This window comes from Morchella importuna (assembly GCF_003444635.1).
Source record: "Morchella importuna strain M04M26 chromosome Unknown Morimp01GS064, whole genome shotgun sequence".
In the NCBI taxonomy this organism is placed as follows: domain Eukaryota; kingdom Fungi; phylum Ascomycota; class Pezizomycetes; order Pezizales; family Morchellaceae; genus Morchella; species Morchella importuna.
In genome coordinates, this window is record NW_025763460.1 from 33,993 (window position 1) to 60,534 (window position 26,542).

The following is a 26,542-nucleotide window of genomic DNA, read 5'->3' on the forward strand; positions in this document are numbered from 1 at the left end:
TTTGGCCATCACCACCGGCTCCGAGTACGAATATATTGGTCTGGACCGCTCAATTGTACGCCACCGCCACCACACGTACACGTACACAGGGACCAAAAGCCTCGTGGAGACATATAGAGCCCCTGCATGCATGCCTACCTGTAGTTTCGATCCCCGTTCGTATCTGGGAGAATCACCACGTTCACCTTATAATACCCGGATCATGTTCGATCACTCGCCTCATGGAGGATCACTCGGTGGTAATGATCGAGGCCCCCACCCGGGGTGGGGAGCTGGATATGGGCTTGCGTTATGTAGGTATTAGGTCTTGTGTTGATGTATATAGGGAGGGGGTTAAAATCGATGCGTCGCGGTATATGCGGGTCACTGCTATATTCTTGTAAGAGTTGATACCGAGTATGGTGTATGATGTGACTTGTGGCTGGCGTGAGGAGTGGCTAATGATGAGGCTCATGGAAGCGAACACACGATAGGCAAGATACCGCACTTCCCCCTCCCCTCTCGGCTCGATCTACACAGAACCCACCCAACCCCGCCACCCCAGCCACAACCCACCCCCCTCGTGCCGTTCCGAGCGGTAGATACCCGACAACGCCTCGGTTTTTTTCTTTTTTTTGTATCTCCGCGACGGACCTACTTGGGGGCGAAACGATATAATACTGACTTTGCGCGTTGGTGAAAGCAAGTGGAGGTGGTTATTGCCACTGCGAGTGATAGCTCATGACTGGCTTTACCACCTGCATGTACCGGGGGTTAAGGGTAAGTACTGAGAACCCCATTTTGGGCTGTAAGGGCCAGCTGGCATCTGCTATTGGTCGATTCCAAAAAAAGGACACTTGGCGGCCAAGAGGTTATTTGAATTGTGTGTGTTACAGCTTTTGCAATGCAACCTCCATCCCCTCTTTTCCACTGATGCTCTTTCCAAACTCCACAAAAAACATGTTTGAAAGTTTAGGATTGCTATTAGGGTGATGGCCAGAGCAAGGGCTATCATTTGGTTATTTTCTGTATTTTTAGGAAAATATTTAGATTTTTGAGTGAGTATATATGAAGTGTCTTCATACTTTTCTCCCCCATACAAATTTCAGGGCCAAGACCAAAATTCATTGGCTGCTTTTTGGTTGCCATGGGCGGTTCCCATACAAAATCCAAGGCGTCTCGGTATCTAAAGTGAACCCCTGGTACGTTGATGGTGCAGGGTTAGGGTTGTCGGTACCGATCGTAACTGAGAATGCGGGGAGAAAGAAACGGTTGATTGGGCGAGAGAAGGAGACGCAGATTATGTGTGTAGCCGAGTACATCATAGGGCTGACTCGCTGTAATGTGTTCCGATATTATGCTGGATGTCGAACAGGAGAAAAGGCTTGTGGGAGAGAGCATGGGTTCGGGTCGTGTAGGCTTGGACTAGACAATGACACGTGCCGTGACGGAGTAAGCTAAAGGTAGATTCGATCTGTCCTGTATTTTCTTTACTAGTCTACTCGCTCTCGCTCTCCTTCCCTTTCTTCTTTCTCTTCAACCATCATCATCTAGTAGGGTTGTGTATCTATCTATCATCAATACAAGCCAACACACTATATTATGCAAGGTTCTACAACCGCAACCCTAGGGGTAATGCGCAGTCCACGTACAAGTGCTTGGAAGTACTCTACCTACATGTATGTGATAGTCCGGCAAAAATGCTCTCTCCCCCCCCCCCCCCCTCCAAGAAAAAGTAAACTATGTCGCTTTGCTAATAGATCTTGTTTCCTCTCGCATGAGATAATAGACCCCACATACAAATTCGATTCCTGTTTTGCATAGGGAGGGCAGCATCACCGGATTATGAGATAGTGAGAAGCAATTGGCCATGAGGATGAGAAAGAGCTAGCTGGGAGAGTAGACCAGCTTATGGATATAGAGAGTTAAACCAATCTGGCAGCGAGAGTGAGAGGAACCACTGTGTCTCAGATGTGTAATCAGCTCCATCCCTCTACTTTAGAATCATGACGAACTGAAGTGGTCATCAATTAGAGGTTACTTCATCTAAGGCTAACACACTTATCTAAATCGTTTAGTAATGAGAAATATAGGTCTGATCTGTGCAATCGGACCGTAAACACTGCCTGAGCTGGCCTCCAGACATAGCGATCCGCCTCGTGTTGAGCCTCGCTCTCAAAAACCGGAGAGGTAACCTTCTGTCCCCTTACGATCAAAGGGATTGAAGTATTCCAGATAACTAGCCCAGTTCAATTCTTTATTCGGGGGGATATCCGGTCTCAATGGGCCCACACTGGCTGGGAAAGAAATCAGATTGAGGCTGCTCTCGCTAAGGTTTCCAATGAGGCTTCTCGGGATTGGGGGGCTACGGCCCGGTATGGAAAGAATCAGGAATGCTCCTCTCCGCGCGCACGAGGATCTTCTCGGACGGGCTCGAGGGCTGCGCATAGTACTGAACTTACAGTTTTGTTTGTTATCGTCTTACTCAACAGTCCGTTCTGGACACCCGTTCTTTTAGAAACATATCTCTTATACGCTCCTTCCTACACACACTCGCCCCTTCACGAATGCGAGCTCTTCATGGACCAGCATAGGTATTATAAAAGGAGCCGAGACGGCCCGGCAGATCCCGGGATCGGGACCATTAGCGCCGCTGTCAATGTAGCCTCAGCCGCAGCCTCAGACTCTGGTAGTGTTTTAATCCTCCCATACTTTGGCCATTTTCCGTCCATAATCCAGACTCGCAGCGCCGAGACGTGACCTATAAGAGTGAAATGGACCAGTAGCAAGCCCAAGCTGATGGACACCATTTCTGATTTGGCACCTTTAGAGCGCAGGTCTCGGCACTGCGAGTCTGGATTATGGACGAAGAATGGCCGAAATAGTATGGGAGGACTAAAACACTCCAATCTGCTTTTTTTCGGCTCTCAAATCAAAGTTCGAGGTTCCATCCGAACCCGGAGACTCCCGCGCCTGCATATGCACACCCAGTCGTATTTGGAAGGTTGTAGGTACTCTACGTACAGCGGGTGCGATATCTCATTCTATGGGCTGAAACAGAAGGCGAGGGTAGGGCTGTGGGGTGGAGATACGAATGCGGGATTCTGGGCTGGATTACATATTATATACAATTTGGCGCTGTTCTTGTTCGGTTGGGCATTTTATTTTTGAAATAAAACCACCAAAAACTGTGTTGCAACCATGTTACATGAGGCCAAAAGTCTTTAACCATTAGGCTTCAACCATCACCACAATGCCAAGCCCACCCCCTGAAATGGTCAACATCCTTGATCACTTGAGATTCAGAGAGTTAAATGAAGACCTTACCGGCTTAACCAACATCAATATCCTATCCTTCCAGGCAGCCGACATGCTCAAAGCCGAAGCCACCACGCACACCGAGCATCTTTTCCTCAACCTCATTGGCATGCTGGGAATCTTCAATCAGAATTCCATCCTCCAAAAGCAACTGGAGAGCCTCAAAGACGACTTTAAAGAGTCTATCACCAAAAGCAACACGCAGGCAATGTCCACCACGAACCGTCTTCAAGTTGAATGTATCGAGGGATGCATAACAGCTACTCCTAAAACCATTCCCCCGCACCCGCCACCTCCAACCTTCACCCCCCACATGACTACCAGCCTGAGCTTTAGTGACCACCACCCCACCCCCGACTGCCCAAAAATCATACCAACAAGTGGCGCAAGAAAACCTCAAACAATAGGAAATCGACTCTCCCAGAAGCAGGCAAAGGAAGCCCACCAACACACCTGAGAAGCCAAAAGACACCCCCACCTTCACAACCCCTCAACATTGGTTTTGTGCCGTCAGATCCTATCTTACCCCTGTCCCCACTGCTGACCAAGTCACTACCAAACTTTCTGTCAAACTCGGACAGCTTCTAGCCCGCAGCAAGCAGGTTGCACCAGTAACAGCCTTCACAGCCTGAGTCTCCATTAGTGTAAGAGGGACAATAAAAATCCTTTCCCCTGACCGCTCCTTCCTCGATCTATATACACTGGTTTGAAGCCATGACAGCTGTACAAAATAACAAACTCGCAAACCCTAAGAACCCCTACAACAGATTCCGCCCAGCCCTTACTGACATCGATATCACCGTACACATCGTCCCCCATTTCACACTCCCTTACAAGAAACACTAGACAATACATTCTTCAAAGTCTTCAAACTAGCTTCCAGTATCACACCCATCGCCACAAGATTCCTCAAGAAAAATGATGATTCCCGCAACTCCAAAGCTCCCTCCACTGGCACAATCATAGTCAGCATCTCCTCGACCGATGCCACATCCATCGGAGAAACAATCTGCCTCTCCTACAGACATCACCATTGTACGGTCATGTGGTCCGCCTCCCTCCCCACCCAGTGCAAGAATTGTTAGAAATTCAGCCACACCTCACAAGGATACAACAAACCATTTGAAGCATACCCAATATGCATGAAACATTATCAACGCAGTCACCGCTGCATAATCTACACATGCTCACGCTTCCAGAAACACACCCCAGCATGCAGTGCAGTATCGCCATCAAAGTGTGCAAACTGTAAAGGAAACCACCCTGTTGACTCCAAAACATGCCCAAACTACATTGCGATCCTCAACAGCAATAAAACAAACAACACTCCCATCCCCACGGCCCCAACAACAGAACCCACTTTAGATGACCCCCAATCCTCCATGTACATCGAATCAACTTCAGACCACTCTGAAAACAGGTCCCCTCCCCTGCCCATTAAATTATAGTATGTTATGTTGGACAACGCAACCAGCTCACGCCTCCTCCGCATCATACAGTACAATTGCGCAAACAGCAACAATGTGCTCCTAACACTCTTCCCAATACCGATGTCATACCAAGCACACATTATCGTAATTCAGGAATCACTCCTAATCAATGGAAAACCCCGTCCAATCCCATTATTTACCCTACTCTGCCCCACCCCCATGTGACTAGAAAATAAAATATCAACCTTCCTCTACCCCAACTTCAACATTCTGGACCAAAGGTCTTTCACCGCACTACCATCCCGTATGGGAGACTTTACTTCCGCCAACCGATTCTGCTCCCCCAGCACCAACATACACACAACTGTAACTAAAACATTCATCTATAACAGACAGTTGAGCAATACCACCCACTCATTCCCCCTCCCGAAACATCTTCAGCGGATTTGGTAACCCCAACCTTTATCCTAGGGGATTTCAACATGCATTTTCCCTCTACTGACCCCCTTCGAACCATCTCCCAACGTGAACTCAGGTTATTTTAAATATACTTCTATGAAGCAACAAGACAAGGCTTCCTACTCCCGAATACTTCAGGGACCTACAACATACTGTCATCCGACTCTAATAAAAGGGATAGCATGATCAATCTCTACTGTGCAAACTTCCAAGCCTCCACCCTGATCCAAAAGTGTCTCCCCCAGTTAAACCCATTGGGATCTGATTTTAGAATCATTGTCATCTCCAGGTTCCTCCCATACACCGATTTCATACAATTCAAAATGCTCAACTAGAAACAAACGGACTGGTCAGCCCTCGACAAAGACCTAAAAAGATCAAAATCCCCCCATGCCCCCTACCAGCAATCCTAGGTGACTAGTTTAACAAGTCACTTGCCACAGCCACACGCATAGTAAAATCCCATACAACCATTAAAAGAATCTCAAAATAGTCCAAACCTTGGTGGAACCCCAACCGCATCCAACTCCGATCTATTTTCCACTCCATTTCTACTGGCATAGAAGACAAAAATAGCTGAGCCCATCTATTCGAAATAAAAGCCGTAAAGAATGCCTACTTCAATGCAATCTGATAAGCGAAATAGGAAGACTGGAACTCTTTTATCTCTAATGCAGACACCCAAGACCTGTGGAAACTGAAGTACATAGCTTTAAGAATGGAAGACCTCATCCCTTCCCTCTCCAACTCACCCACTCTGATCCTCTTCAACAAAACCTCATAAACGTCTTCTTCCCCTGCGAACAGAAAGTCCCTCTCTCCCCCCCCCCCCCCCCCCCATTACATACGAGAATGTGACAGTAATAACGCCAGAAGAGATCCAAAACGTCCTTGGACACACTTTCAACATCTCCGTCCCAAACCAGATACGATCTCATACAGTGTCCGGAAAGGAATCCACAAATCTAACTCCCCAATCATAATCTCTCTGCTCAACCCATTCCTCTCGCATGGATACCATATCTTGAAATAAAACGATCAGCACGTTTCATAGTATTGGAGAATCCTCATCATTTCATTATTGTATTTATAATCGGTGTATGACTCACTCATGACTCGATTTCCTATTAATCATCGTATTACTCATAGGTCTATGACTCATTGGATTTCTTTTTGTACTACCTTTCATTAGTATAGATACGGGGCATTCTCCCTCAACTAGAGCGATCAATATGATCAATTACTTTACTTCTTCTACATACGTTCTCTACCACCCACTCTCACTAAAAAAAGACCAATATAATCATACTCGCAAAGCTAAAGAAACTAGACTACCCTCGCCCTCCGGGTACCTAATCTTCGTCCTTCTACAAATCTTTACTAAAATTCTCGCAAAAGTGACCAGCCTCCGCTTTGCAAAAATAGCCACCGCGATAGGACTAATACATGCTCAGCAATGCGGATCGGTCACTGGCTTCTCCACTACCGATTCAGTCACCACTGTAATATACAAGACAAACGCTATGCAACTGGCCAAACTGAGAGCCTCCATCCCCTTCCTTGATAATAAAGAAGACTTCAACCATGTTCTAAAACAAATCCTCACCCTCCTCCCTACCACAAAAGCAATCCCACCTTAGATAATCAACTGGACTCTATCTTTCCTCTCGAACAGGTAAATCACCCTCCTCTTCAAAGTCTCCACCAAAATCGCCTCCCTAATGCAACTAGGCATCCCCCAATGTTCCCACATCTCCCCCCTCTTCTTTGTTACATATGTCAACTTTCTCCACAACTACGATCCATCTTATAGCCTCACTCTCTCATTTGTAGATCACTTTGCGATCATTATCCCCTTCCCCTCATACCACCAAAATATCACAAGATTACAATCCCACTACGCCATACTAGTCACCCTTGCAACTCACCACAAAGTCACCTTCTCAGCTGCCAAAACAGAGTTAATGCACTGACAAACATCAAAGGACAAGGACCCAATTTTACCTCTCCCCATCATCCTAGATGGACAGGAGTTCTAAACAGGATACCAAGCCAGCTGGGTAGGATTCTGGCTCTGCCAATCCTTCAACCTCAACTCCCGATTTCCCAGAAGGCTGGATTCAGCAAGAGTCACCTTTGGCCTCATCCAATTCCTCTCCTGTGCAGGCAAAGCCCTGTCCTCCCGGAACTGCTGAAGAGTTGCTACTCTCGCAATAAGACCGATGCTCACATACAGCGCAAAAGTTCTCAACTCCACATCCGTCCTTAAATCCATGACCAAGTTCTGGAACTCCGTCCTCCTCCTCTGTACCATCTATTGCTTCAGAGCAACTAACAACAGAGTCATGTGAGATAAGTTGAAAACCTCCCCACTTGACCTATACCTCTACTATTTCAGGTCCAAATACGCAATATGCATCCTTCGCGCATCTTACCTGTAAAACCCTATCATGAGCAGAACCAGCCCCTCGTTCCCAATCTTCACAGAATCTAGATCATACTGCCAAACCCAACTCCTTAGAGCGTGCCCTTGAAGTTTGGAGTTTGAGAGAAAATGACTTGAGTGTGATTTGAACACGTGACCTTGAAGGAGGATCTGTTTTGTAGTTCGAAGAAGATACTATTGTGCTGCTGAAATTCCTCGACAATATGAGCATTTGAACGCTCTATATATACAGATATCCTAATACCACCGGATATCCTGATTACATAATCCCTGATACCTAACCTCATCTAAATCCTTGTTCCTTCTATGAGTCATCTATTATACATTAGTAATGCTATACATAACCGATATCGCAATGCCCTATTTCTACAGCCCTAACCCCCCAAAGAAATGGAACTCAACAGCCACAAAAGGTATTGCCCAACTCTCAATCAAACTCCTCGGCACAATACTCCTCCCACTCATAACAGAAGAAACCCCCTCTGAACAGACGATTGGACGCGCGAAAACACAACATATCACTAACTGGCTCTTACACCACTGGCCATCAGACTACTATCTCTACCCTCTCTCCGCCACCCCTCCCCCCTTCACGGACCTCCACAAGTTCATCGCCATCCGAATCTACCGGATGAGATCAAGTAAAAGTTACCTATGAGCTCAAAAGTCATGAATTACCAGTCATCCCTCCTCCAAATGCGAACAATGCAGATCAGTAGACGAGACACCAGAACATGTCATTCTTGACTGCCCAGGACTAAGAGTCTATAGAAAAGGCCCCCTACAAACCATCACCTTACGAGACAAAATCTGGAACGACCAGAACCTCACCCTAATGGCAGATGCCTTCATAGCCATAACAAGAACAGGGTATCCAAGAGAGATTACCTCCTCTCCACTCGCAATGGGTTCAACGGACATGTCGACACTCACATCAATTACCACTACAACTTCTACAACCCCTTCACACATGCCAGTGAGCCCAATACCCATGATGATCTACACCTCCTAAGAAAGACACATTGAAGGCACCCATGCCTGACCCAGAACGAATAGAAAACTGAGAGCACTACCCTCACCCATTCCGCCGATGACACAGCAATCCAAAAACAATGTGATTTTTTGCTTTTTACATTTTCTTCTGTTTGCGATTTGGATTCTTTTAAGGAGATTTGTTTTCCTTTCTTGTTAGAAAGTTAGGTTTCTTTATGCCGTGGTTTATACTATATGCGACCATTCTGTACCTAGAATCAGAAATGAAATGATATCACACACACACTCTTGTTCGGTTGGGTAAGCACATCATTATCATTATCATCATCATCATCATCATCATTATGTAGTGTAGTACTTGGAATGCACAGATCGGTAGTTGAATTTAGACAGAAACTTATTTTTTTTGAAATAGGACGGTCAGCACGGTTTCATAGTATTGGAGAATTCTCGTCATTTTATTATAGTATTTATCATTGGCGTATGACTCACTCATGACTCACTTTCCTATCAGTCATTCTATTACTCATACGTCTATGACTCATTGTATTTCCTTTGTACTACCTGTGATTAGTATAAATACGGCGCATTCCCCCTTAGTTAGAACAATCAACACGATCAATTACTTTACTTCTCCTACATACTTTCTCTAGTGGTAACTTGTGCAAGACGCGGAGTGTTTTCTTTGAACATTTTCCTTTTGCTTCTTATCATATGGGCTATCTCTCAGCCCGCCCCATCCCATTCTCATTTCTCTGGTTTCTTCCTCCTTGTCTTCGTGTCTTACCCGTCTCTTAGCTACGCAGAGAACGTTTCTACATGGGGCCGCTCTAGAGTACTCCTAGGTTTTTGACGTTTCCGAATACGGCCACTATTGCATGCGATACAAAAGATAGCTTGGCGGGCTTTTTCCGTGTACATATGCAATAGTAGTTGCATCTGGAAACGCTATGAAATTGCGAGTACAGTACCTACCGCCCCGAAATGCACGTGTCTCGTGCAGGGTCTGGCCTGGGCTTCTTTGGCCGCATCGGGGGAGGGACATGTCACGAGTGGAATTATGTAGATAGATAAACGTATATCGATATACACCGTAGAGTAATGAGAAGGAAGCGGTATTGCCGAGTGCACAATAGGGCTCACATGCCGCATTTTTGTACTAGTATTCTGTCTTGATACACATTCATGTGGGTGGTGGGCCCTCGAATTCTGCGGGGGTAACTCAGCATTTCTGTATGAGTGCGTAGCTATGTCGAAGCCCGCATAGAGTGATCATGATAAGAAATAGGTGATGAGCATAATTAGGCTGAGATTGAAAAGCTTAACGACACGACCAGCTGATGGCTGCTGCGCATGCATAGAGCTGGCAACACAAGTGGGGGGTGGCAGGAACTCCTGTGTTTGGAACATTCAATTATAAGATACAGTACGTAGTAGTGCTTCAGTTAAGGTTAACGTACTGAGCTATATAAACTACAGACGATTCATACTCATGTATCCCCTGGGGGTATGAGATATTTGCGAAATCTCGTGAAGAAAAAATGCATGTGATCTCGGAGAAAACATCAGAGTAGGCTGCTTGCTGCGTGTTTCAGTACTTGAAGTACATATGCTCGAACGCCCGAAACCTCGCCGGTCGATACCTTACTTCAGTCAATTACTTCATGAATTGATCACGCTAATGCATGAGAGAGATTTCGCGAATGTTTCATATATATATACATCCAGAAGATAATACCGCAAACCCGCGATAGGCATAATAAACATTGGAACTAGACTAGATCTATAGAAAGACTAACCTGAATTCAGACATGCTACAGATCGATCTGGCAGACCGCGAATCTAGAACATCTGTCCTTAAGCTGGGAGGGGCGCACGCATTTGCATATGCAGACCTGGTCATGTTCTCAATCGCATGGACTCAGCCGCAGCATACATATCGTCTCATGCACATTACCCCGCAATATGCGAGTCCAGGGCAACCCATAATCGCAGTGCAGCAATGCTTATCGGCTAGCCTCTCGCGTCTCAATGAATGCTGAACTATGGAACTTCGAGAGCTGAAGAGATGAAGTATCATTCAAGAGCTGAAATCAATCATATGGGCCACGAGGTGGGTTCCCCGCAGCCATTCTTCGTCGAAAAGCAGCGAGAGTGTAGCTGTGTGCTGAGATGTAGTTAAAACGAACTGATAGCCCACAGGAAACCTTACGAGTCAAAGGTGCTCCCACAAACCTATTCGCTTCAATCAAAATTACCCTCAATACCAATAGCAATAACAGACTTAGCATATCCCATCATGTCTTTTTCCAAGATCACCGGTGAACAGAACCAGGATACGGAGCTTCCTACCACAGGAGAGCTTCTCCGGGGCGGGAACAATGTTGTCGGTGAGGATCCCTGGGACCGTCACTTCCCTGGTCTTCTCGACTCGCTAGAGGGCCTCGAGCGGTCGCAGATCGAGGGTGAAGAATATGTCCGCAAAATGCTACTCTCGATCAAGGATACTCAGGAATTTCTTGCCTTCCTTGAAAGTCTGAACCCAGTACTGCAAAAGAAGGTGAAGGACTTCATGGCAGGGAAGACTGCCGAGGAGGTAGCGGGGAATGATTTTATCCCGCCTCTGGGGGCTACGCGTCCATTGTTCTCTCCGGAGGTGCTGAGGGAAGCCCAGGTTGGTATCCTTCTATGATTTGTGAGCTTTGCTGATATGGAAGCACGAACCCAGAAATCGGGATCCATGACAGTGATAGGAGTCGAGGATGGAGGGGAGAAAATGACAGTATGCTTAACTTCCAGTGGACCCATATCGTATGCAGACAAATTCTAACTCAACAGTTAGATCCTCACCGATGTGGATTTTGACAACTGGGGCGGCACAGTCAGCAACATTCCGAGCATCACCTGCATCCCCACCAAAGTCACCGAGGTGCAGCAAATCGTCAAGATGGCCAAACAGCAGGGCAAGCGTGTCCGAGCTGCCGGGTTCCGGCACACATGGTCAAACATGTACTCTGATAATGGCGACATGCTCGTTTCCTTGCTTAGCCTCGAAATTGCGACTGGTTCATCCGCCGAAGTCACTGCGGACGCGATCGATGGAAAGCCAACCGACTTCAACCAGATTGAGATACCTAAGACATTTACAGCAGCATCAGATGGCGATAAGATGCTGGTGCGAGTTGGCGCCGCGGTCAGTAATGAAGCGTTCCGGAGGTGGTCATTGAAAAGCGGATGGTCACTGCCCATTAATGTCATTATGGTAGAGTACGTATTATAATTATACCAAGCATCACCACACCAGTCGAAGGGTATAGTTGGCTGATCCTGGATTGAGCAGAATTACGGCCGGTGGCGCCAATGCCCCCATCTGTCACGGTGCCGGAATTACACACGATACACTCAGCGACCTTGTCCGTCAGATTGAATACGTGGACGCGAATGGAGATGTTCAGGCTATTTCTGATCCAGAGAAGCTTAAGGCTGCAGCTGGCGCGTTTGGTCTTCTAGGTATATGCCTCTTCCTTTTGGAGTGGCCACCCAGAATTATTTCTTCACACTTGAGCTAAGATTAAATGCAAGGAATTGTTACTCACATCACCCTCGAGCTTGACAAAATGACTTACGCAAATCTCGCGCCCGAGAAGACGGCGGTTGGATCTGCCATTCCTCCTCCGGCGGGTTACAAGGTTCCGGAGGGCATCAGCTATAATCTCTCGGAAGACCAAAGACAGACCGCTGAGTCTGCTTTTATCGAGAAGGCCAAATCCTTCTACTCTGAGTGGTTTTGGTATCCGTACAATCCCCGTGTCTGGGTTAACTGCTGGTATGTCATCGCCGATTAATTAGATACACCTTGTAATTGAATATTGTTTTGAGCTGAAATAACTTGTTTTGAAGGAACAATACTCCGGATAAGAAGGGTTCGGTGGAATACCCGAGTCCGGCTGCTACCTTAGTGCAGTGGTTGGAGAGCTCGGCTGCGGATTGTATTAACAAGGAGGAATGGTTCACGAGCCAGCCTGGATGGAAGCAAGGAGTATTCAATGGTAAGTTGTGTCATTGCTCATAGCTTCATACGAGCGATTACACTGGGCATCAATTACCGAAGTAGGGACTGATTGTCCTTGAATAGGAGGAAGTGCCATGGCCCTCATGCCACCACCCTTCGGTCTCTTTCACAAGACGCGTAAAACGGCTCTCATCAACGGTCTCCACTTCAGACGCGGGGTATGGTATCTTATTAATGGATATTCGTATATCTTATGTGTGCTAAAATTTCCTTCTTAGATCCAAAATTTCCACGTCCGATGTTTTGAACTGAGCATTCCCATCCCCGCGTCCTCAACCAATCCCGAGGAGCCTGACTGGAGCATTGTCCAGCGCGCCTGGTGGGATGCGTTGACCGTTACACAGGAGGACAAGTTGCAAACTGGTGCACTACGTATCGTCCTCGAGCTGCGTATCATGCGCTCCAGCGAGATTATCATGGCCCCACAGGGTGGGAATAAGTGGACGGCATGCATCGAGGTTATCAGCAATTTTGCATCGGGACACGACGGCAGTTGGAAGCCGTTTATCCAAAAGCTCGCTGATGCTTGGACTTCGTACAAAACACCCGATGGTAAACCGCTTAATGTTAGACCACACTGGGCCAAAGAATGGTAAGTAGCTTCACTTCCTTCCTTCCTTCCTTCCTCCACCGTGTATATGTGGCCGGAGGAGTATGGGCATAGTTACTTATACGGAATATCATCGCAGGGAGGACACTACGATCGGTGGTATGGAAATGAAGCAGTACCTAAAGGAGGTAGCTTATGACACTCAAATCCCGCAGTTCAAGGAGGTCCTGACGACAATTGGAGCTGCGCAAGGATGGGGGCTTGATGATCTCCGCAAGATATTCTCAAACCCCCTTTTAGATTACCTGTACTTTGAATAGTGTGGTGTCTTGTTTCGTATCATTACACATAGCTAGTTTCTGCATGTTATTCACACGCGCATGAATTAAAGCTGGGGAGATCTATGATATCTGTATTGTTCGACGGATCCCCGCCGTTGGTGGACCTGTGTTGCATGGTGCAAACCTGCCATACTCGGGGGTGCACAACAGTACTGGTTCTTATCGCTAAGACCGTGACAGATCACCTCATCATGGACACTTCTCTGCGATGTGTCTATCACGACTTCCATATCGGATTTAAGTAACAACATTGGAATCGGTAGTGACGGCTTAAGGGATACACCTAGTGTGGTCTACGAGGCATTCCTGCTCGAGGTTTAGGTAATCATACTATTATTAGATTATAGAGTATACGTATGCATATACTAGGACCTCAGAGTGATTGTGAGATTATGAGGACCTTGGCCTGTCCTGGGAGAAGCATTATATCAATAGTACATATTTGCCTCGATTCCCTCGAACACCTCGAGGCATAATATCTCATTGCTAGAGTAGGACAAGGCACCCCCCCTAAAAGGCAAAGGCATCTCGAGGCGTTTGTCTCTCCTCGCCTCGAGTAGCCTCGTGGACCACACTAGATACACATATTATTTTAAACGGCTTAGGAAAAGACTTGTTACTAGTGCCGCCGGCTAGTATTAACACAATTGGCGGTTTTGAAAGTGCTAGACTCGTCTAAAACCTTAGAAGAGTTCTGGAGTATAATTCAATTGATATTCGATCGGTTCAGCTGCCGTTATTTTCATTCAGTTCAGTAACCAATTCGGTCTAGTTTGGTTTAGTCCTAGTGAAAATATGTAGGAATTGTTACAACCGTTGGAACTTTGCAGCAACCGTGACTTTGTGTGGTGGAATCTTGTAGTAGATTTAGGTAGATAGAGAGTGATTTGATTCAATGATTAGATAGGGGGAAAACGGAACTCTGCCTATCTCTTATATGTAAATGCTCTTAGCCGGGCTAGTGCCAATGGTTACTTGAGACAGAAAACGGTTAGTATAGGTTATACCGAGCATTTTGAAGCCCTAACCCTCCCCGCGGTTTCAATCTTTCGGAGAACTCCATATTTCCGAAAGTAGGGAGTTTTTATTATGTCATTACTATGTCAAGAAAATAGTAGTATATAAGAGTGCCCACTTTCTGTGAAATCGATATCAGAACGGAGAGAAAAAGACATGGGAGGATTGAAGTCCTCTTGCTGCTCAAGTTTATCCTCCACACCTCCACCTCGCTTCCCGTCTGACAACCTCTGCGCTCCCCACCAGCTAGACCGTGTGCACCTGTGCCGAGCATGTACCTGTGCCGAGCACCTTATAATAAAGGCAGCATTTTAGCCACCATTTGGAGTGGATCCCTAGAGATCAGATAAGATGCTCGGCACAGGTACATTCTCGGCACAGGTGCACACGGTCTAAACTGCCATGCCCTCTCTCTCGGTAATGGCGTGGTAGGTTCGGCTGGTAAGGGTCCTAACTAATTCTGCAGGTCTAGATTGTGGTGTCCATTGAGGATGGGTATCGCAATTAGATAATGATACCATAAGGTTGCGTATCGCTCGGTGGGGATGATAGATAATATGTGCTATCGTGTCTGAAAATCACATTTACTAAGTCGTCATAAAAGAAAATTTTCGATGTAACCGGAGAAGATAAAACCAACCCATCCTCTCCCCATCATTAAGACGAGTGACTGGAGTTCAACCTCTCGAGTTACTTTGATGCGATGATCGGTCGGTTTTGGATGGAGGCGGGGGTAGGCTTGCGGCGCGTGAGAACGATGGTCGAGCGGTTTTCCTGGATTTCGGCAGCAGGTTGAGAGGCCTGCGTTGTGGAGTCCTATATTCCGTAGGTCACACCAGTTTAAACTACATCGCTCACAAGGTTCTTCACTGAACCCGGTTTGTGGATGGGCTAGAACATGCAAGGAGCAGCCATACATGAGTAAATGTACTGTTCTCTCCCAACAACGAAGACCCCCGTTCATGAACGAAATCCAATACCGGAGCGTTCACGAATCGAGATGATGGCTACCCCCACTCGAGAAGGTCTCAGAATATTTTTTTTCTCAAACGGCTCATTCAGTTGGGTATATGATACGATGCCCAGGAGGGAGGGCCTGTAATGAAGCATCTGTGGAACTGTGATAACTTTTGCGATAGATGATTGATTGAGGGAGGAGAGCCTCTCTCGACGTATACCAGCCACTGAACACTTGTAGGTCAATGGAGTCTATCTGACAAAAGCCAATGTGCTCCCTCGCTTAGCCTCTAGCCACATCACACCCGTGCGCACACGCTTAGAGGTGACACGGCGGCATATGGAAGTGGAACAATTGTGGCTGCAAGATGGACTCAGGGACCTATTTGAGTGCTCATTTCTAGTCATTTTGCTGCTATCGTTTTTTGTCGAAGTTATATATACGCTCCTCAGTTGCAGTATAAAACCACCAACCCTGCGCCTCTCCTCGGTTACCAATGGAGACAATGATCCCAGAACGTCCCGGGTTGATTTCTCTCAAACAGCTCATTCAGTTGAATCTAGGACATGATGGCTAGGCCGGAGGGAGGACTTCTAAGTTGTAATCACTACATATGTACCGGGTGCGATTACGTACGCCTGAAATGTAGCTTACGAAAGATGTTTCCCGAGGTACATACTTCCATAGTCGACAGCATACCGCGCACTTTTTGCACGGGGGTAGAGTCCTGTTTTTGAGTGTATTACTATGAAGGAGTTTAGTATGTCGTTGTGAATACTTTTTTTTTTTCTCTAAACTGCCATCACGAACGGGGGTGTCGCCGGAGAGTACAAATGTGGATGCGTGCGTTAAAATAGAGGAGAGTCAATCCTTGTGCCGATCATGTCTCGGGCTGATTGGCGGCTTGGCACGCACGACCACCATTGATCGCATCATGGCGCTCAATCTCCTCCAGCTCCCCTTAGAGATCCTATACCTCATCATCGAATACCTTCCCATCTCCTCCCTCTGCTCCCTGTCCGGCACCTGCCGCTTGCTCAACAGCAACAAATTCCTCATCTGCGCGATCGACGCCTACATCGCCTCCGATATCCACGGCATCCTTCTCGGGGTCGCCCTGACGGGCCCTCCTGCGACCATGCGCCGCTGTCTCGACATCGACCGCGCTACGCCGAAGGGATTCCTCCACCTGCTGGCGCATAAGGGACTGGCGTAGCGGTACAAATCGCGTTAGATTATGGGGCCTCGCTGGACGAGGTGGATCGTTTTAGGTATAGCCCGCTGGAGAGGGCCGTGAGATGCGGGAACGTGGAGACTGCGAGGGTGTTGCTGGGTACGGCGGCTGCCTGGGCAGGTCGACGCAGTATGATGATGGTTCCAAGTTTGTCAGAATTGCGCGGCGGAGGAGGTATGGGGAGATGGAGGAGCTGTTGTTGAACTTTGCGAGATGAAGGGGAAGAAACCGTCATAGGGCTGAACTATAAACGTGATGGTGGATGAGTACACATATAAATCTATTGAGCGAGGGGTCAACGTTCGTGCGCGGATTAGAATTACCTTATCTGTGGATCGTTCGAGTGCGCTAAACTACATGGTAGTTATTTAGCTGTAAGTCCGCATTCTCGGGAGTGGCAGTTTTCATTTTCATTAGTAAATTCAACGAAAGGCTTTTAAGCTCGTTTTTATCTAAAATAGCCTCAATTACAATACCCTAATCTCGAGTTTGGGAACAATCATGTGACCTGCGGCTCCCGCCAACTTTGCTCCTATGCGGGAGCGACGCGGAGTGACATGATTGGGGGACTGATCCGTGCGCAGTGATAAATAACCCCCCCCCTCCTAAGTTCCCCGGCACCCCCCCCACCAGCCCAACTCTTGCAAATTGTCATTACTATGCCCTCACCATCCCCGATAGCATCGGTGCCCCCCGAGCTGCTGCTCGAGGTCGCGGAACACCTCTCGGCCCGTGCCCTCTCTGCGATGTGCCGGACATGCCGCTACTACAACTCCATTTGTAGTCCTATACTCACGGACTATCTCTTCAAAAACAAAGAGCGCATCCTCCTCCGCGCGGCAGTCTCGAACCGCCCGCACATCATCTTCCTCTGCGTGAAGAAGGGCGTCACTCTCGGTGGTTGTGAAGTTGGGGAGCTGCTCGGTCATGTCGCAAAGCGGGGGTACGCGGAGACTATGAGGCTGTTGCTAGATGCTGGGGCAAATCCGAATTGTATGGATTCCAGGTACAAAACACCGCTGTATCATGCGGTGGCGTGTAACTGGTTGAAGGTGGCGGTGTGTTTGGTGGGGAGGGGAGCAGAATTTGATGATTTTGTGTGTTATGCCCTGACGGAGCGGGATATTGTGATGAAGTCACTGTTCAAGAAGTTCTACGGGTACAGATATTGATTAAATGGAGGGGATCACCGAGTAGTATCGTTTGGTATATATGTAGGGGAGACTAGTTGCAGCATGGGTGTACATCATACTTGTCATTAGAGTAGGACATCGGGATATTAGGAAGGAAGCGGGGATAACCCTCTCTTCCTTCTCATCATCAATAAAATCAGAAGTACAAGTAATCTCTCAAATCGTATCTCAATGCATCAATTGCAAGAGTTATCTCGTAGTAGAGTCCTCTGCCACGCTTACCTATGTAGTTGGTTACTTGTCTTGGAAGGTCTTACAATTTATTATTCGATGTGATTTAGAGGAAGGACATAGAAAATTACTTTACTAGGTCTCTTAGTAATCTTTTGAGATTGTGAATTCACTAACCTAGTAACATTGCGGACTTCCACCTTGACCTATGCGGAGATACTTGGTTAAATACCTACCGTCTGCAGAGACCTTGTGATTCGGTATGCACAACGATAAAATGGGTTGCCTGAGAAGCAATTATATATGCACAATTAATCATCCGCTTCACCAACATCACACCACCGCGGCCTCCGCATGGCAACCCCGCCACGCCGCTCCACATGTCTTCCAACCCACACCCCCCCCTTGCAAGCTCCCCCTCGAACTCCTCCTCCAAATCTCGGACTACCTCAAGACCGACATCGCCACGTTCTCTGCCCTCTCCCAAACATGCCGCACACTCCATACCCTCCTCTCACCGTTCCTCAATGCCTACCTATAGCGCTACACCCCAACGATTTTGAGAACTGCGTGCAGACGCGGCCTGGTATATATACTAGAGCCCCGTGAGAAACTCGGGAGTTTTAAACTGGTTAAAAACTGGCTGTCGAAAACCTGGGTGTCATGGTCATAAACTCAACAGCCATTTTGGGAGTGGGCTAGGGTAATTTTAGGGCAAAAATTGGTATTTAGGGTGGGTTAGGGTAATTTGGGTGGTCAAAATTAGAAAATTGAGTCTGAGTTTATGACAGTTTTCAGTTAAAAACAGCAGTTTATGACAGTCCGAGTTTATGACGCAGTTTATCACTCCAGCTCTGAGTTTGTCACCGGGCCCTAATATATACCCTACGACGCTTCATCGCTATCGGTATTCGCCCACCCCCGCAAATAGTCGAAGGCTGCGATCGACTTCTATCCCGGGCCGCGATGTGCAGATATGTGGAGGTGATAGAGGCGCTGCTGGAGAACAAACCCGCGCCCGATGTGAACTGCAACAGGTATGGCTGGACGTTGCTGATGTATGCTGCTAAGTACGAGCGGACGGAGGTGATGCGCGTGCTATTGGAGAAGGGGGCTAAGGTCGAGAAGTCGGATATGCAGACGTGTTTCCGGAGAGTAAGTTGGAGATTGTCGAGCTGATGAGTGCGTATTATGTGCCGGTGGTGGAGAAAAAGAGGAAGAGGGATGATAAGGTTTGTCGCGGCGAGGAGAGCGGATTTGACAATCATTACCCGCGGTGGGGTAAATGAAGAAGTCCGAAAGTGTTTTAGGGCGTCTATCTTTTCGTAGGGTTAGGGCTAGGGTAGGTTTCGAATTTTCTTTTTGATTAACTCATTGGTAAAAGGATGAATACAAGAGTCTATACCTGCTTGCTGTGATACCTTTATAATCCCCAATGAACCCAACTGATACACCTGGCGAGAATGTCACCTCCTTAAGGTCCTTTGATAGCCCAGCCAGTCCGAGATGTGGTATGCGTGAGGTTAAAATACAAAGGGTAATGAAGAAGCTGCGATAAAGTGATGGCCACTAGACAGGATGTCTCGGGCTATTGTCTCGAGATAAGACGAGACGAGACAAGACTAGACGAGACTTCGGAAAGTCTCGCGGCTGCTGCACAGTGTTTCCAACAGTACTTCGGTTTATTAGTTCAAACCGGCTTTTCTAGACCCGTTTAAGAAAAACAGTTCAGTTCAGCTTTCTCTTCTCATTATTTGGCTTGCGCTTCTCGCTATTTGCTTCAGTTCAGTTTTGGCTTGGGTAAAACCGGTTCCGTATACAGCTAAAACTGCTCATACAAAGTACAGCGGTGGGTAAGTGATCAGACAGAACGCCACCAAAATACGCGTTTGCAGGCAAAATTGTGGCTAGGCCGTCCGATGACTTAATACCCACCGCTGTACAAACACCCTCCTGAGAGGAGAGCCTAACCCTGAACACCTTTCGTGTAACGTGGGGACACGACGACGGGTCGGTAAAACTCCTTGCGTGACACTCGAGCGCTACCATTTACAGCATTGAGCGATTCGGATTTAACAAATCTGGACTGTTTAGATTCAGCTATCAGACAGTGGAATCCATCCCGTGGATATTCTGAAGGTGTTCAAATCTGATAAATTACAGATTCCACGTAGCAACGGCTCACCACATCAAATTCTGTAGAACAAGTCCAATGCACATAAAATTTCCTTATTCAAAAGAGAGGAGGAAATAAAGTCCCAAAATATCATATCTATATCGTCAATGGCCAATAGTAAACTGCCAGTTTTTTGGGCAGCTTTAGAGGATGTTGTGGTATTATTTTGGTTGTTTGAAGTATGGTGGTGGCAAAGAGACTAAAGATGAGTAATGCTTGTAGACCCCCCCCCCCCTAGGGGGGTCTACAGATTGCATTTGAACGCCTACAAACCCTCAAAAATATCCACGGGATGGATTCCAGTGTCTGAATAAACAAACCTGTATCAACTTCGAAGCGCAAGGCGTGCCCTGTCAAGTTCTTGGGGCATTTAGCTACCAAATCACTAATCAGAATCTGATAGGTCATGGTTACTGCCGGCCACTCTCAGAAAGGTATCGGTCACATCTGAGGGTGGTGAGGTACACCACTACAGCGGGAAGGAAAAAAAGAGCGGCAGAACCCTAACCCTGACATCCTGCCATGACCAAATTCTCTGGAGGATCCTACTCGCGAGTGGTTTTCTATGAACCACGATGTCCCGCCGGACGGTCGTAGGCCGGCATGATTCATTATGTGCGCTCAGAAACGTATGTCACGTGTATAGTCACTTTCAAAGCCCCCTTATTGTCCACTTAACTTGATGCACTTGGTTTGATCCATGCATAATTGTCAGCTGCTCCCTAGATCCATTTCGGAGGCCCCTAAAGCCACCAACTGTTCTTAAGACTCACTCCCTATCACCGGTGTTTGAAATCCAAGCAAATCACAAGCCAAAGCAGGACAGTCACCCATAATCCTTTCCATCTCCTCCCGATGCTTCTCTGAGAGCGTTGCAGCCCATTTCGTTAGCCCCTCATTGAACTTCGTTGGGCCCTCATCTGTTCCCCAGGCCCACATGGTTAACCCTACCCCATATGCTGCTTGCCACAATCGAAGATTATCGATCCCCTCAAGATCTCCGACTACCACCCGGAAATTTTTCATAGCTTCATCGACGAGCTTTGGACAGTCGTACTTCGAGGCAGCTGCGTATACGCTCACGTGGAATAGCCCTTGCGCCAAGTCCGCAATGGGAACGAGAGATTTTCCATCGCGGAACCTGGTATTATCTGGGTTATAGGCATACGTGTAGCCGCCCGAGGATAAGAACTCAATCAAAGCGGCAACGGACGTTGCGTCGTCTTCGGGCATTTTCACCACCTTCTCGGAAGCCTCCTTGAACTCCCCTTTGAGAGCTGCTCGGAAGAAGGGAAGACGGCAAAGGATGGCCTCATGTACATGCAGTGATATAGGCTCTGGGCCGGCCAAGAGAGTAATGACTGGGCTCATGAGATGCCTGTTGAAAGCACTTGTTAGTAGAACCCATAGCAGCGAAACCGCACGCTATGGAATCACTTACACTATGAAGCTTGGGAGACAAGATGAACCGGATGGAGACTTCGCATTAGCAAAAGTCGGTAGCCTCTCATACCTGACCGTACTGTGGGGATGGTCAAATTCGGCGAAGGTAGCTTGGAGTGAGGTGATTTGACCTGAGCTACATGCTTTATCTTAGCGCTGGTGCGTGCACCACGATGAACCCACGGTTTGACACTCACTAGGTTCCACGAAAGGCCAGCAGCCCCATCCGAGGGGCAACGTCCGACGGAACCTTTGCACCAGCATCCCATTGAAAGAACTCTCCCTTTCTTTCCCCAAAAGGGCCAAATGTTCCTAAATAAAATTGTCAGCGGTTCCCTAAGATGCGGATGAAAACATCACCTACGCTTGTTGGTAGTGAAAGTAAGATGGTTGATGATTCCTCCTGTCCAGCTTCCTTCAATAGCGGTAATGAGTTCGTAAGGTTGTAAAATAATCTCTTGCCTATCGCCGCTAGGCGTTCCATGCGTAATCTTGTCGACGCTACCCTTTTCATAATGGACCTATGGCATGTTAGGCTATCGATCCTTGAACTAGTGAAGCCAAGGATATACTGAGAGTCTTTACCTCCAGCGCCGTGATGTGAGCTGCGAAACTAACGTAAATACGGCTTATGACAGCAGTATCGAGACTTGTGGGGCCTGGCGTCCCATCAAACTGATCTCGTGAGGCGACGCCACGGACCTTAGTAGTGGTTAATCGGCGCTTTGGGGTCATTGTTACTACCTTTGGGTGATGAAGTTGGTTGAGCGGGTGATCCTCACGTCTTATCGGCTTATCTTTGCCTCGTCGCTTCGGGTATAGTAGATAGATATTATACCGACACGAGTTTACGGGAGTCTTGTTCGGCATATGGTCCTCTTGTTAAGAAATGATCATATGGCGGGCCTGAGGCCCCGCAGCAGCGCCCATGACGATGCCTTAAGGCAACCAACTTATTTATTGCACAAATATTGTGCAAAGCGACGTTATGCGTCGCAGGCCCCTCACAACCGGAACGCTTGATGAAAACAGCCGCGGCCCGCCTGCTAACTTAGTCAATGGCGCAACCACTGAGATGTTGACTACCGAGTCGGCGCCCTTTGCCTCCTGTCGCCCGATGGGACAAAAACGGCGCCACAAATTTAAACAGCGAGGTAGAGAACTTTAGGTAAGCCTCAGAGGGTTTACCATAAGCTGTGTGCCGTTTATTTGAACCCTCGGAGAGTCTAACATGAACTCAAAACCTTAGTTTAACATGAACTTTAGCGTAGAAGGAGCCTGCGTTACACGTGACATCACTCCATTAAACATAAACTTTAGAAAATTATATTTTCTCAAGTAATGTTCCAAAAAGCCACACCATAATAATGGATTAGATAACAATTAAAATGACAACATCCACTGATGGCTCTAGCCGTCTCTTGGCATCTTCGAAGGGTTGACTGGACAAGCCACCTAAACTCATCACTGTGACTCTAACCCTAACCACGAAGAGGCTGCGTGAGTACAAACCTTGGCGCCAAGGGGTTGGCTGGGCACGAGACAGGTGTGATTCCACGTGACACAGCTAACCGAGAAGGGCTTGGCTGGTTTGCCCGTGAACGATGAGCAGGTATGCAGATGCACGAGCGGAGCGGGCCGTCCATCGTTTGCAGGGATGGTGACGCAAGAACATGTCAATTATGTTTCACACTATTTGAACCTCCACAAAGCTCGAAAGAACTCTCAGATGGATGTGCGAGTGTAGGCTCGATATGGGTAAATGGAGATAGCTCTATATTCCAATAAGCTGACGGGAAAGATTCGGGATCAGCGCCCCAACATGTTTACCGGAAAACATAAATGGAGATGGCTCAAACCCTGTATGTACCACCAAAACTCGAAAAATTGGCTATCTCCGGCCAGGGATTATCACTCGAGTGATTGGTTGAATGGCATTGATCTGCATCGGAAGTTTCCCATACAAGTAATTTTGATCTCTGGAAGCTAGCCAATTTTTCGAGTTATGGCGGTACTATCCCAGCTAGTAGGAGATGAGGAAACTATTATGCATTTTGGAATTTGCTGAGGCCCGGATGTCGCGAGTTCCAAGTCGGAGATTTCTTCCTTAAGACTTAAGTCTAGCGAAACTGATAGAGTGTCGTAACTTGGGTGGGATCAATGAATTAATAACTGAGATTCAATGAAACAATAACTGAGATGCCCTGCCTGCGGTACCTATACCGGTTGAGCCACTCAAGAGTCCGCTGTCTCTCAAAATCCCGCCATGCTGAGCCAAAAGAATCTAACCTCCGACTTGTAATTATAACCGAGTCGAAACATCCCGCCGTCTGCGCACACTTCAAGATTTCGGATTGTAGACCTTACACTACATCCTGTTGGGCTCTCCGCACAAACCCTAACCCTGAGCGGACCCAATTGGTGGATAGACCGTGGGGAAATATTTGAACTGAGTGTCTAAGTTGATCATCTCAGGGCGGAAGGCCTACCGCGCTTATTGACAGATTGTGATAATATGGCGAATCTTAGGAAATGCGTAAGAAATCGACAAACACCTTCAGAACAATTGATTTTGTAATTCGCAAACCGACGAGGAAACAATCTGAAATAAGGTCTCCGGTGTTGACTATTATTGAAAGCAAGACTGTCTTACACTCAACTCAATCGATACATAGTCTAGTAGTATTTAAAATATTCCGAATGTTATGAATGGTTCGAATCTAGGTGCTAGCTTATATCCCCTGGGATCCGAGCCGGATTATTTCATCATAACTACAATACCAAAAAAGGCAATGGATTCACTACAGTATTCCCGTTAACGTGCTAGTAATACAGTAGAATACAACATAGCTACGGTATTTGTTTTGTAATGCCTTTTTAATTCTGTGTTGTCCACTGGATCCCGTGGTCATACGTGTACAGCACTGATTTCACCCCGTTTTTCGTGCTGCATTGATAAGCGTATAGGTGACTGAATTGCCTAATTATGTCGAAGGAGCGGGGCTGTCTGGAGCGGGATACGTCGTCATGGCTGAGGATCATATGACCAGGTGGTAATTGAATTTTACATTAATAAAGAAGTTTAAAAGATAAATTTCCGGGTGACTGGATGCGGGTTTTCGAATAAGGAATGGAGAAGAATCAGAGCGCCGGACATCTGATTCCCCAATTTGACTTGATTGAATACAATAGGGAGGAAGATAATACTCCTTTTGTATACACAGAGCCTCATATAAACGAATCTGAAAATGTACCTTCATCTTGATATTAATCTTGCTATTCATATCAGAGATCTTACACTGGCCACATAGTGTACGAAAGTTCTCTGATGCACGATTCACTTAGAACTAGGGTATTGCTCCTAGCATCGCATCTAATAATTTTAATATAGTGTTTATTTTTCTTCGTCCGAGTGATACCTTGTGATGGATATCCGGTTTACCTTTCTTCTCTCGGAGGCTCTACTGGCAGCCCGCCGGGCCCATATCGCAGTCTATACCATCCTACTGGAGCCTTCGAAGTAGCTGAACTTGAGTCCGGGCGTATGAATACCTCTACTCAACGCCACAAGCTGTCCTACAATCAGTACACGAATATTCCGAGGACCTCAGTCGCCCCCGCAATTCGATAAGTGTTTAACGATCTGAAGACTCTGGCATCGGGGTAAGGACCATGTGTGAAATAGAGCTGAGAAAGCATGATATGGTCACAGCACTAGTCTACAGTAAAGGAATAGTAAGAGATAATACTATATCGTAAAGGAAATACAGAACGTGCCATCAGTAACCCCCCCTCCCCCCCCCCTGTATATTCCCCCTTCTCTCCACTCCCCCAAACTACACACCTTCCCACTCTCCGGCCCCACTACTCCTTCAGATATCCCTCATCATCAAACAGCCCCCGATACCTCGCCAGCTCCACCAGCGTCTCCAACACCAACCCCTGCCAGTAGTCCGCATACTTCTCATGGGTAGTCCACCACGACGCAGAGTTTATCACCCTCTTGATCGTGGGGGTATTACGCAACGTACCAAGATCATGTATCGCAGGCAGATCCGCATACGCACCTCTATCCTCCAGCCGCAGACCAAGCGCCGCAAGACTCGCAAAGATGGTGTCAACGTCAGGCGTCAATCTATCGCGGGCGCGGGGGTAACTTGCGTGGAGCTTCCGCCGCAGGAGGCAGTCAAGCTCGCTGAGTGCTGTGGCAGGTAGGGCATCAACGTCCACCATATGGGTACGGCCGAGACGGCCATGCCAGTTGGTCTTGATGATTTCCTGGAAGATTTCAGGCGAGGCGGCACCACTCCCGGAGGCGATTGTGCATGCGTGGTTCGGATGCGAGCATGGGAGGGGGGCAGTGATGGCGCTAGGGGTGGTAGGTGTGGTGGTGGTAGTGATGGTGGTGGTGGTGGCAGGAGTGGGGGTTGCCTGCTCGGCTTGAAGTCGGGCGAGGGTGGCGATGAGGTGGTGGTTGAAGGTGGTTATGACTTTAAGCTCGGCTTCGAGACTGTCAATCCTAGAGAGGAGGGTGGCGGCGTCGGGGTTTCTGGAACGGTTCTCAGTACTATCACCACCGAGCCCAGACATGGTGGAAGCTAGGGCCTTGAGATTTTGCTTGTTATTGCGGTGTGAATGGGGTTTGGGGGGGGGGGGAGGTTGGAGAATAGTTTGGGGTATGTAAATAGTTGATGACTGTTGAAGGTGGTTTTGTATCCAGCGAGAAGGACAATAAGAAAGGTACTCCGACTGGCAAAGATGA

General features: G+C 47.4%; 7 protein-coding genes across 7 annotated transcripts; 4 read left to right on the forward strand and 3 right to left on the reverse strand.

The window, feature by feature from the left end:
• Positions 1-3,232: 3,232 nt before the first annotated feature.
• On the forward strand, positions 3,233-3,754 carry LAJ45_11319 (uncharacterized protein; the record flags this gene model as incomplete). The annotated part of the gene is made up of 1 exon (XM_046120828.1): positions 3,233-3,754. The coding sequence occupies one exon, from the start codon at positions 3,233-3,235 to the stop codon at positions 3,752-3,754; it is 522 nt and encodes a 173-aa protein (XP_045965962.1).
• Positions 3,755-10,660: 6,906 nt separating this feature from the next.
• On the forward strand, positions 10,661-13,567 carry LAJ45_11320 (uncharacterized protein; the record flags this gene model as incomplete). Its single annotated transcript, XM_046120829.1, has 11 exons — positions 10,661-10,738; positions 10,828-10,846; positions 10,914-11,299; positions 11,354-11,407; positions 11,468-11,892; positions 11,966-12,135; positions 12,208-12,451; positions 12,526-12,674; positions 12,761-12,855; positions 12,916-13,289; positions 13,387-13,567. 11 exons carry the CDS (start codon positions 10,661-10,663, stop codon positions 13,565-13,567), a joined length of 2,175 nt encoding a protein of 724 aa, XP_045965963.1.
• A 2,930-nt stretch (positions 13,568-16,497) lies between these two features.
• Positions 16,498-16,779, forward strand: LAJ45_11321 (uncharacterized protein; the record flags this gene model as incomplete). The annotated part of the gene is made up of 1 exon (XM_046120830.1): positions 16,498-16,779. One exon carries the CDS (start codon positions 16,498-16,500, stop codon positions 16,777-16,779), a length of 282 nt encoding a protein of 93 aa, XP_045965964.1.
• Positions 16,780-16,798: 19 nt separating this feature from the next.
• Positions 16,799-17,300, reverse strand: LAJ45_11322 (uncharacterized protein; the record flags this gene model as incomplete). The annotated part of the gene is made up of 3 exons (XM_046120831.1): positions 16,799-17,041; positions 17,121-17,150; positions 17,274-17,300. The coding sequence occupies 3 exons, from the start codon at positions 17,298-17,300 to the stop codon at positions 16,799-16,801; spliced, it is 300 nt and encodes a 99-aa protein (XP_045965965.1).
• Positions 17,301-17,456: 156 nt separating this feature from the next.
• On the forward strand, positions 17,457-17,969 carry LAJ45_11323 (uncharacterized protein; the record flags this gene model as incomplete). Its single annotated transcript, XM_046120832.1, has 1 exon — positions 17,457-17,969. The coding sequence occupies one exon, from the start codon at positions 17,457-17,459 to the stop codon at positions 17,967-17,969; it is 513 nt and encodes a 170-aa protein (XP_045965966.1).
• A 3,130-nt stretch (positions 17,970-21,099) lies between these two features.
• On the reverse strand, positions 21,100-22,650 carry LAJ45_11324 (uncharacterized protein; the record flags this gene model as incomplete). The annotated part of the gene is made up of 7 exons (XM_046120833.1): positions 21,100-21,715; positions 21,779-21,916; positions 21,978-22,092; positions 22,145-22,301; positions 22,366-22,503; positions 22,563-22,564; positions 22,623-22,650. 7 exons carry the CDS (start codon positions 22,648-22,650, stop codon positions 21,100-21,102), a joined length of 1,194 nt encoding a protein of 397 aa, XP_045965967.1.
• Positions 22,651-25,644: 2,994 nt separating this feature from the next.
• Positions 25,645-26,370, reverse strand: LAJ45_11325 (uncharacterized protein; the record flags this gene model as incomplete). The annotated part of the gene is made up of 1 exon (XM_046120834.1): positions 25,645-26,370. One exon carries the CDS (start codon positions 26,368-26,370, stop codon positions 25,645-25,647), a length of 726 nt encoding a protein of 241 aa, XP_045965968.1.
• Between the last annotated feature and the right edge of the window lie 172 nt (positions 26,371-26,542).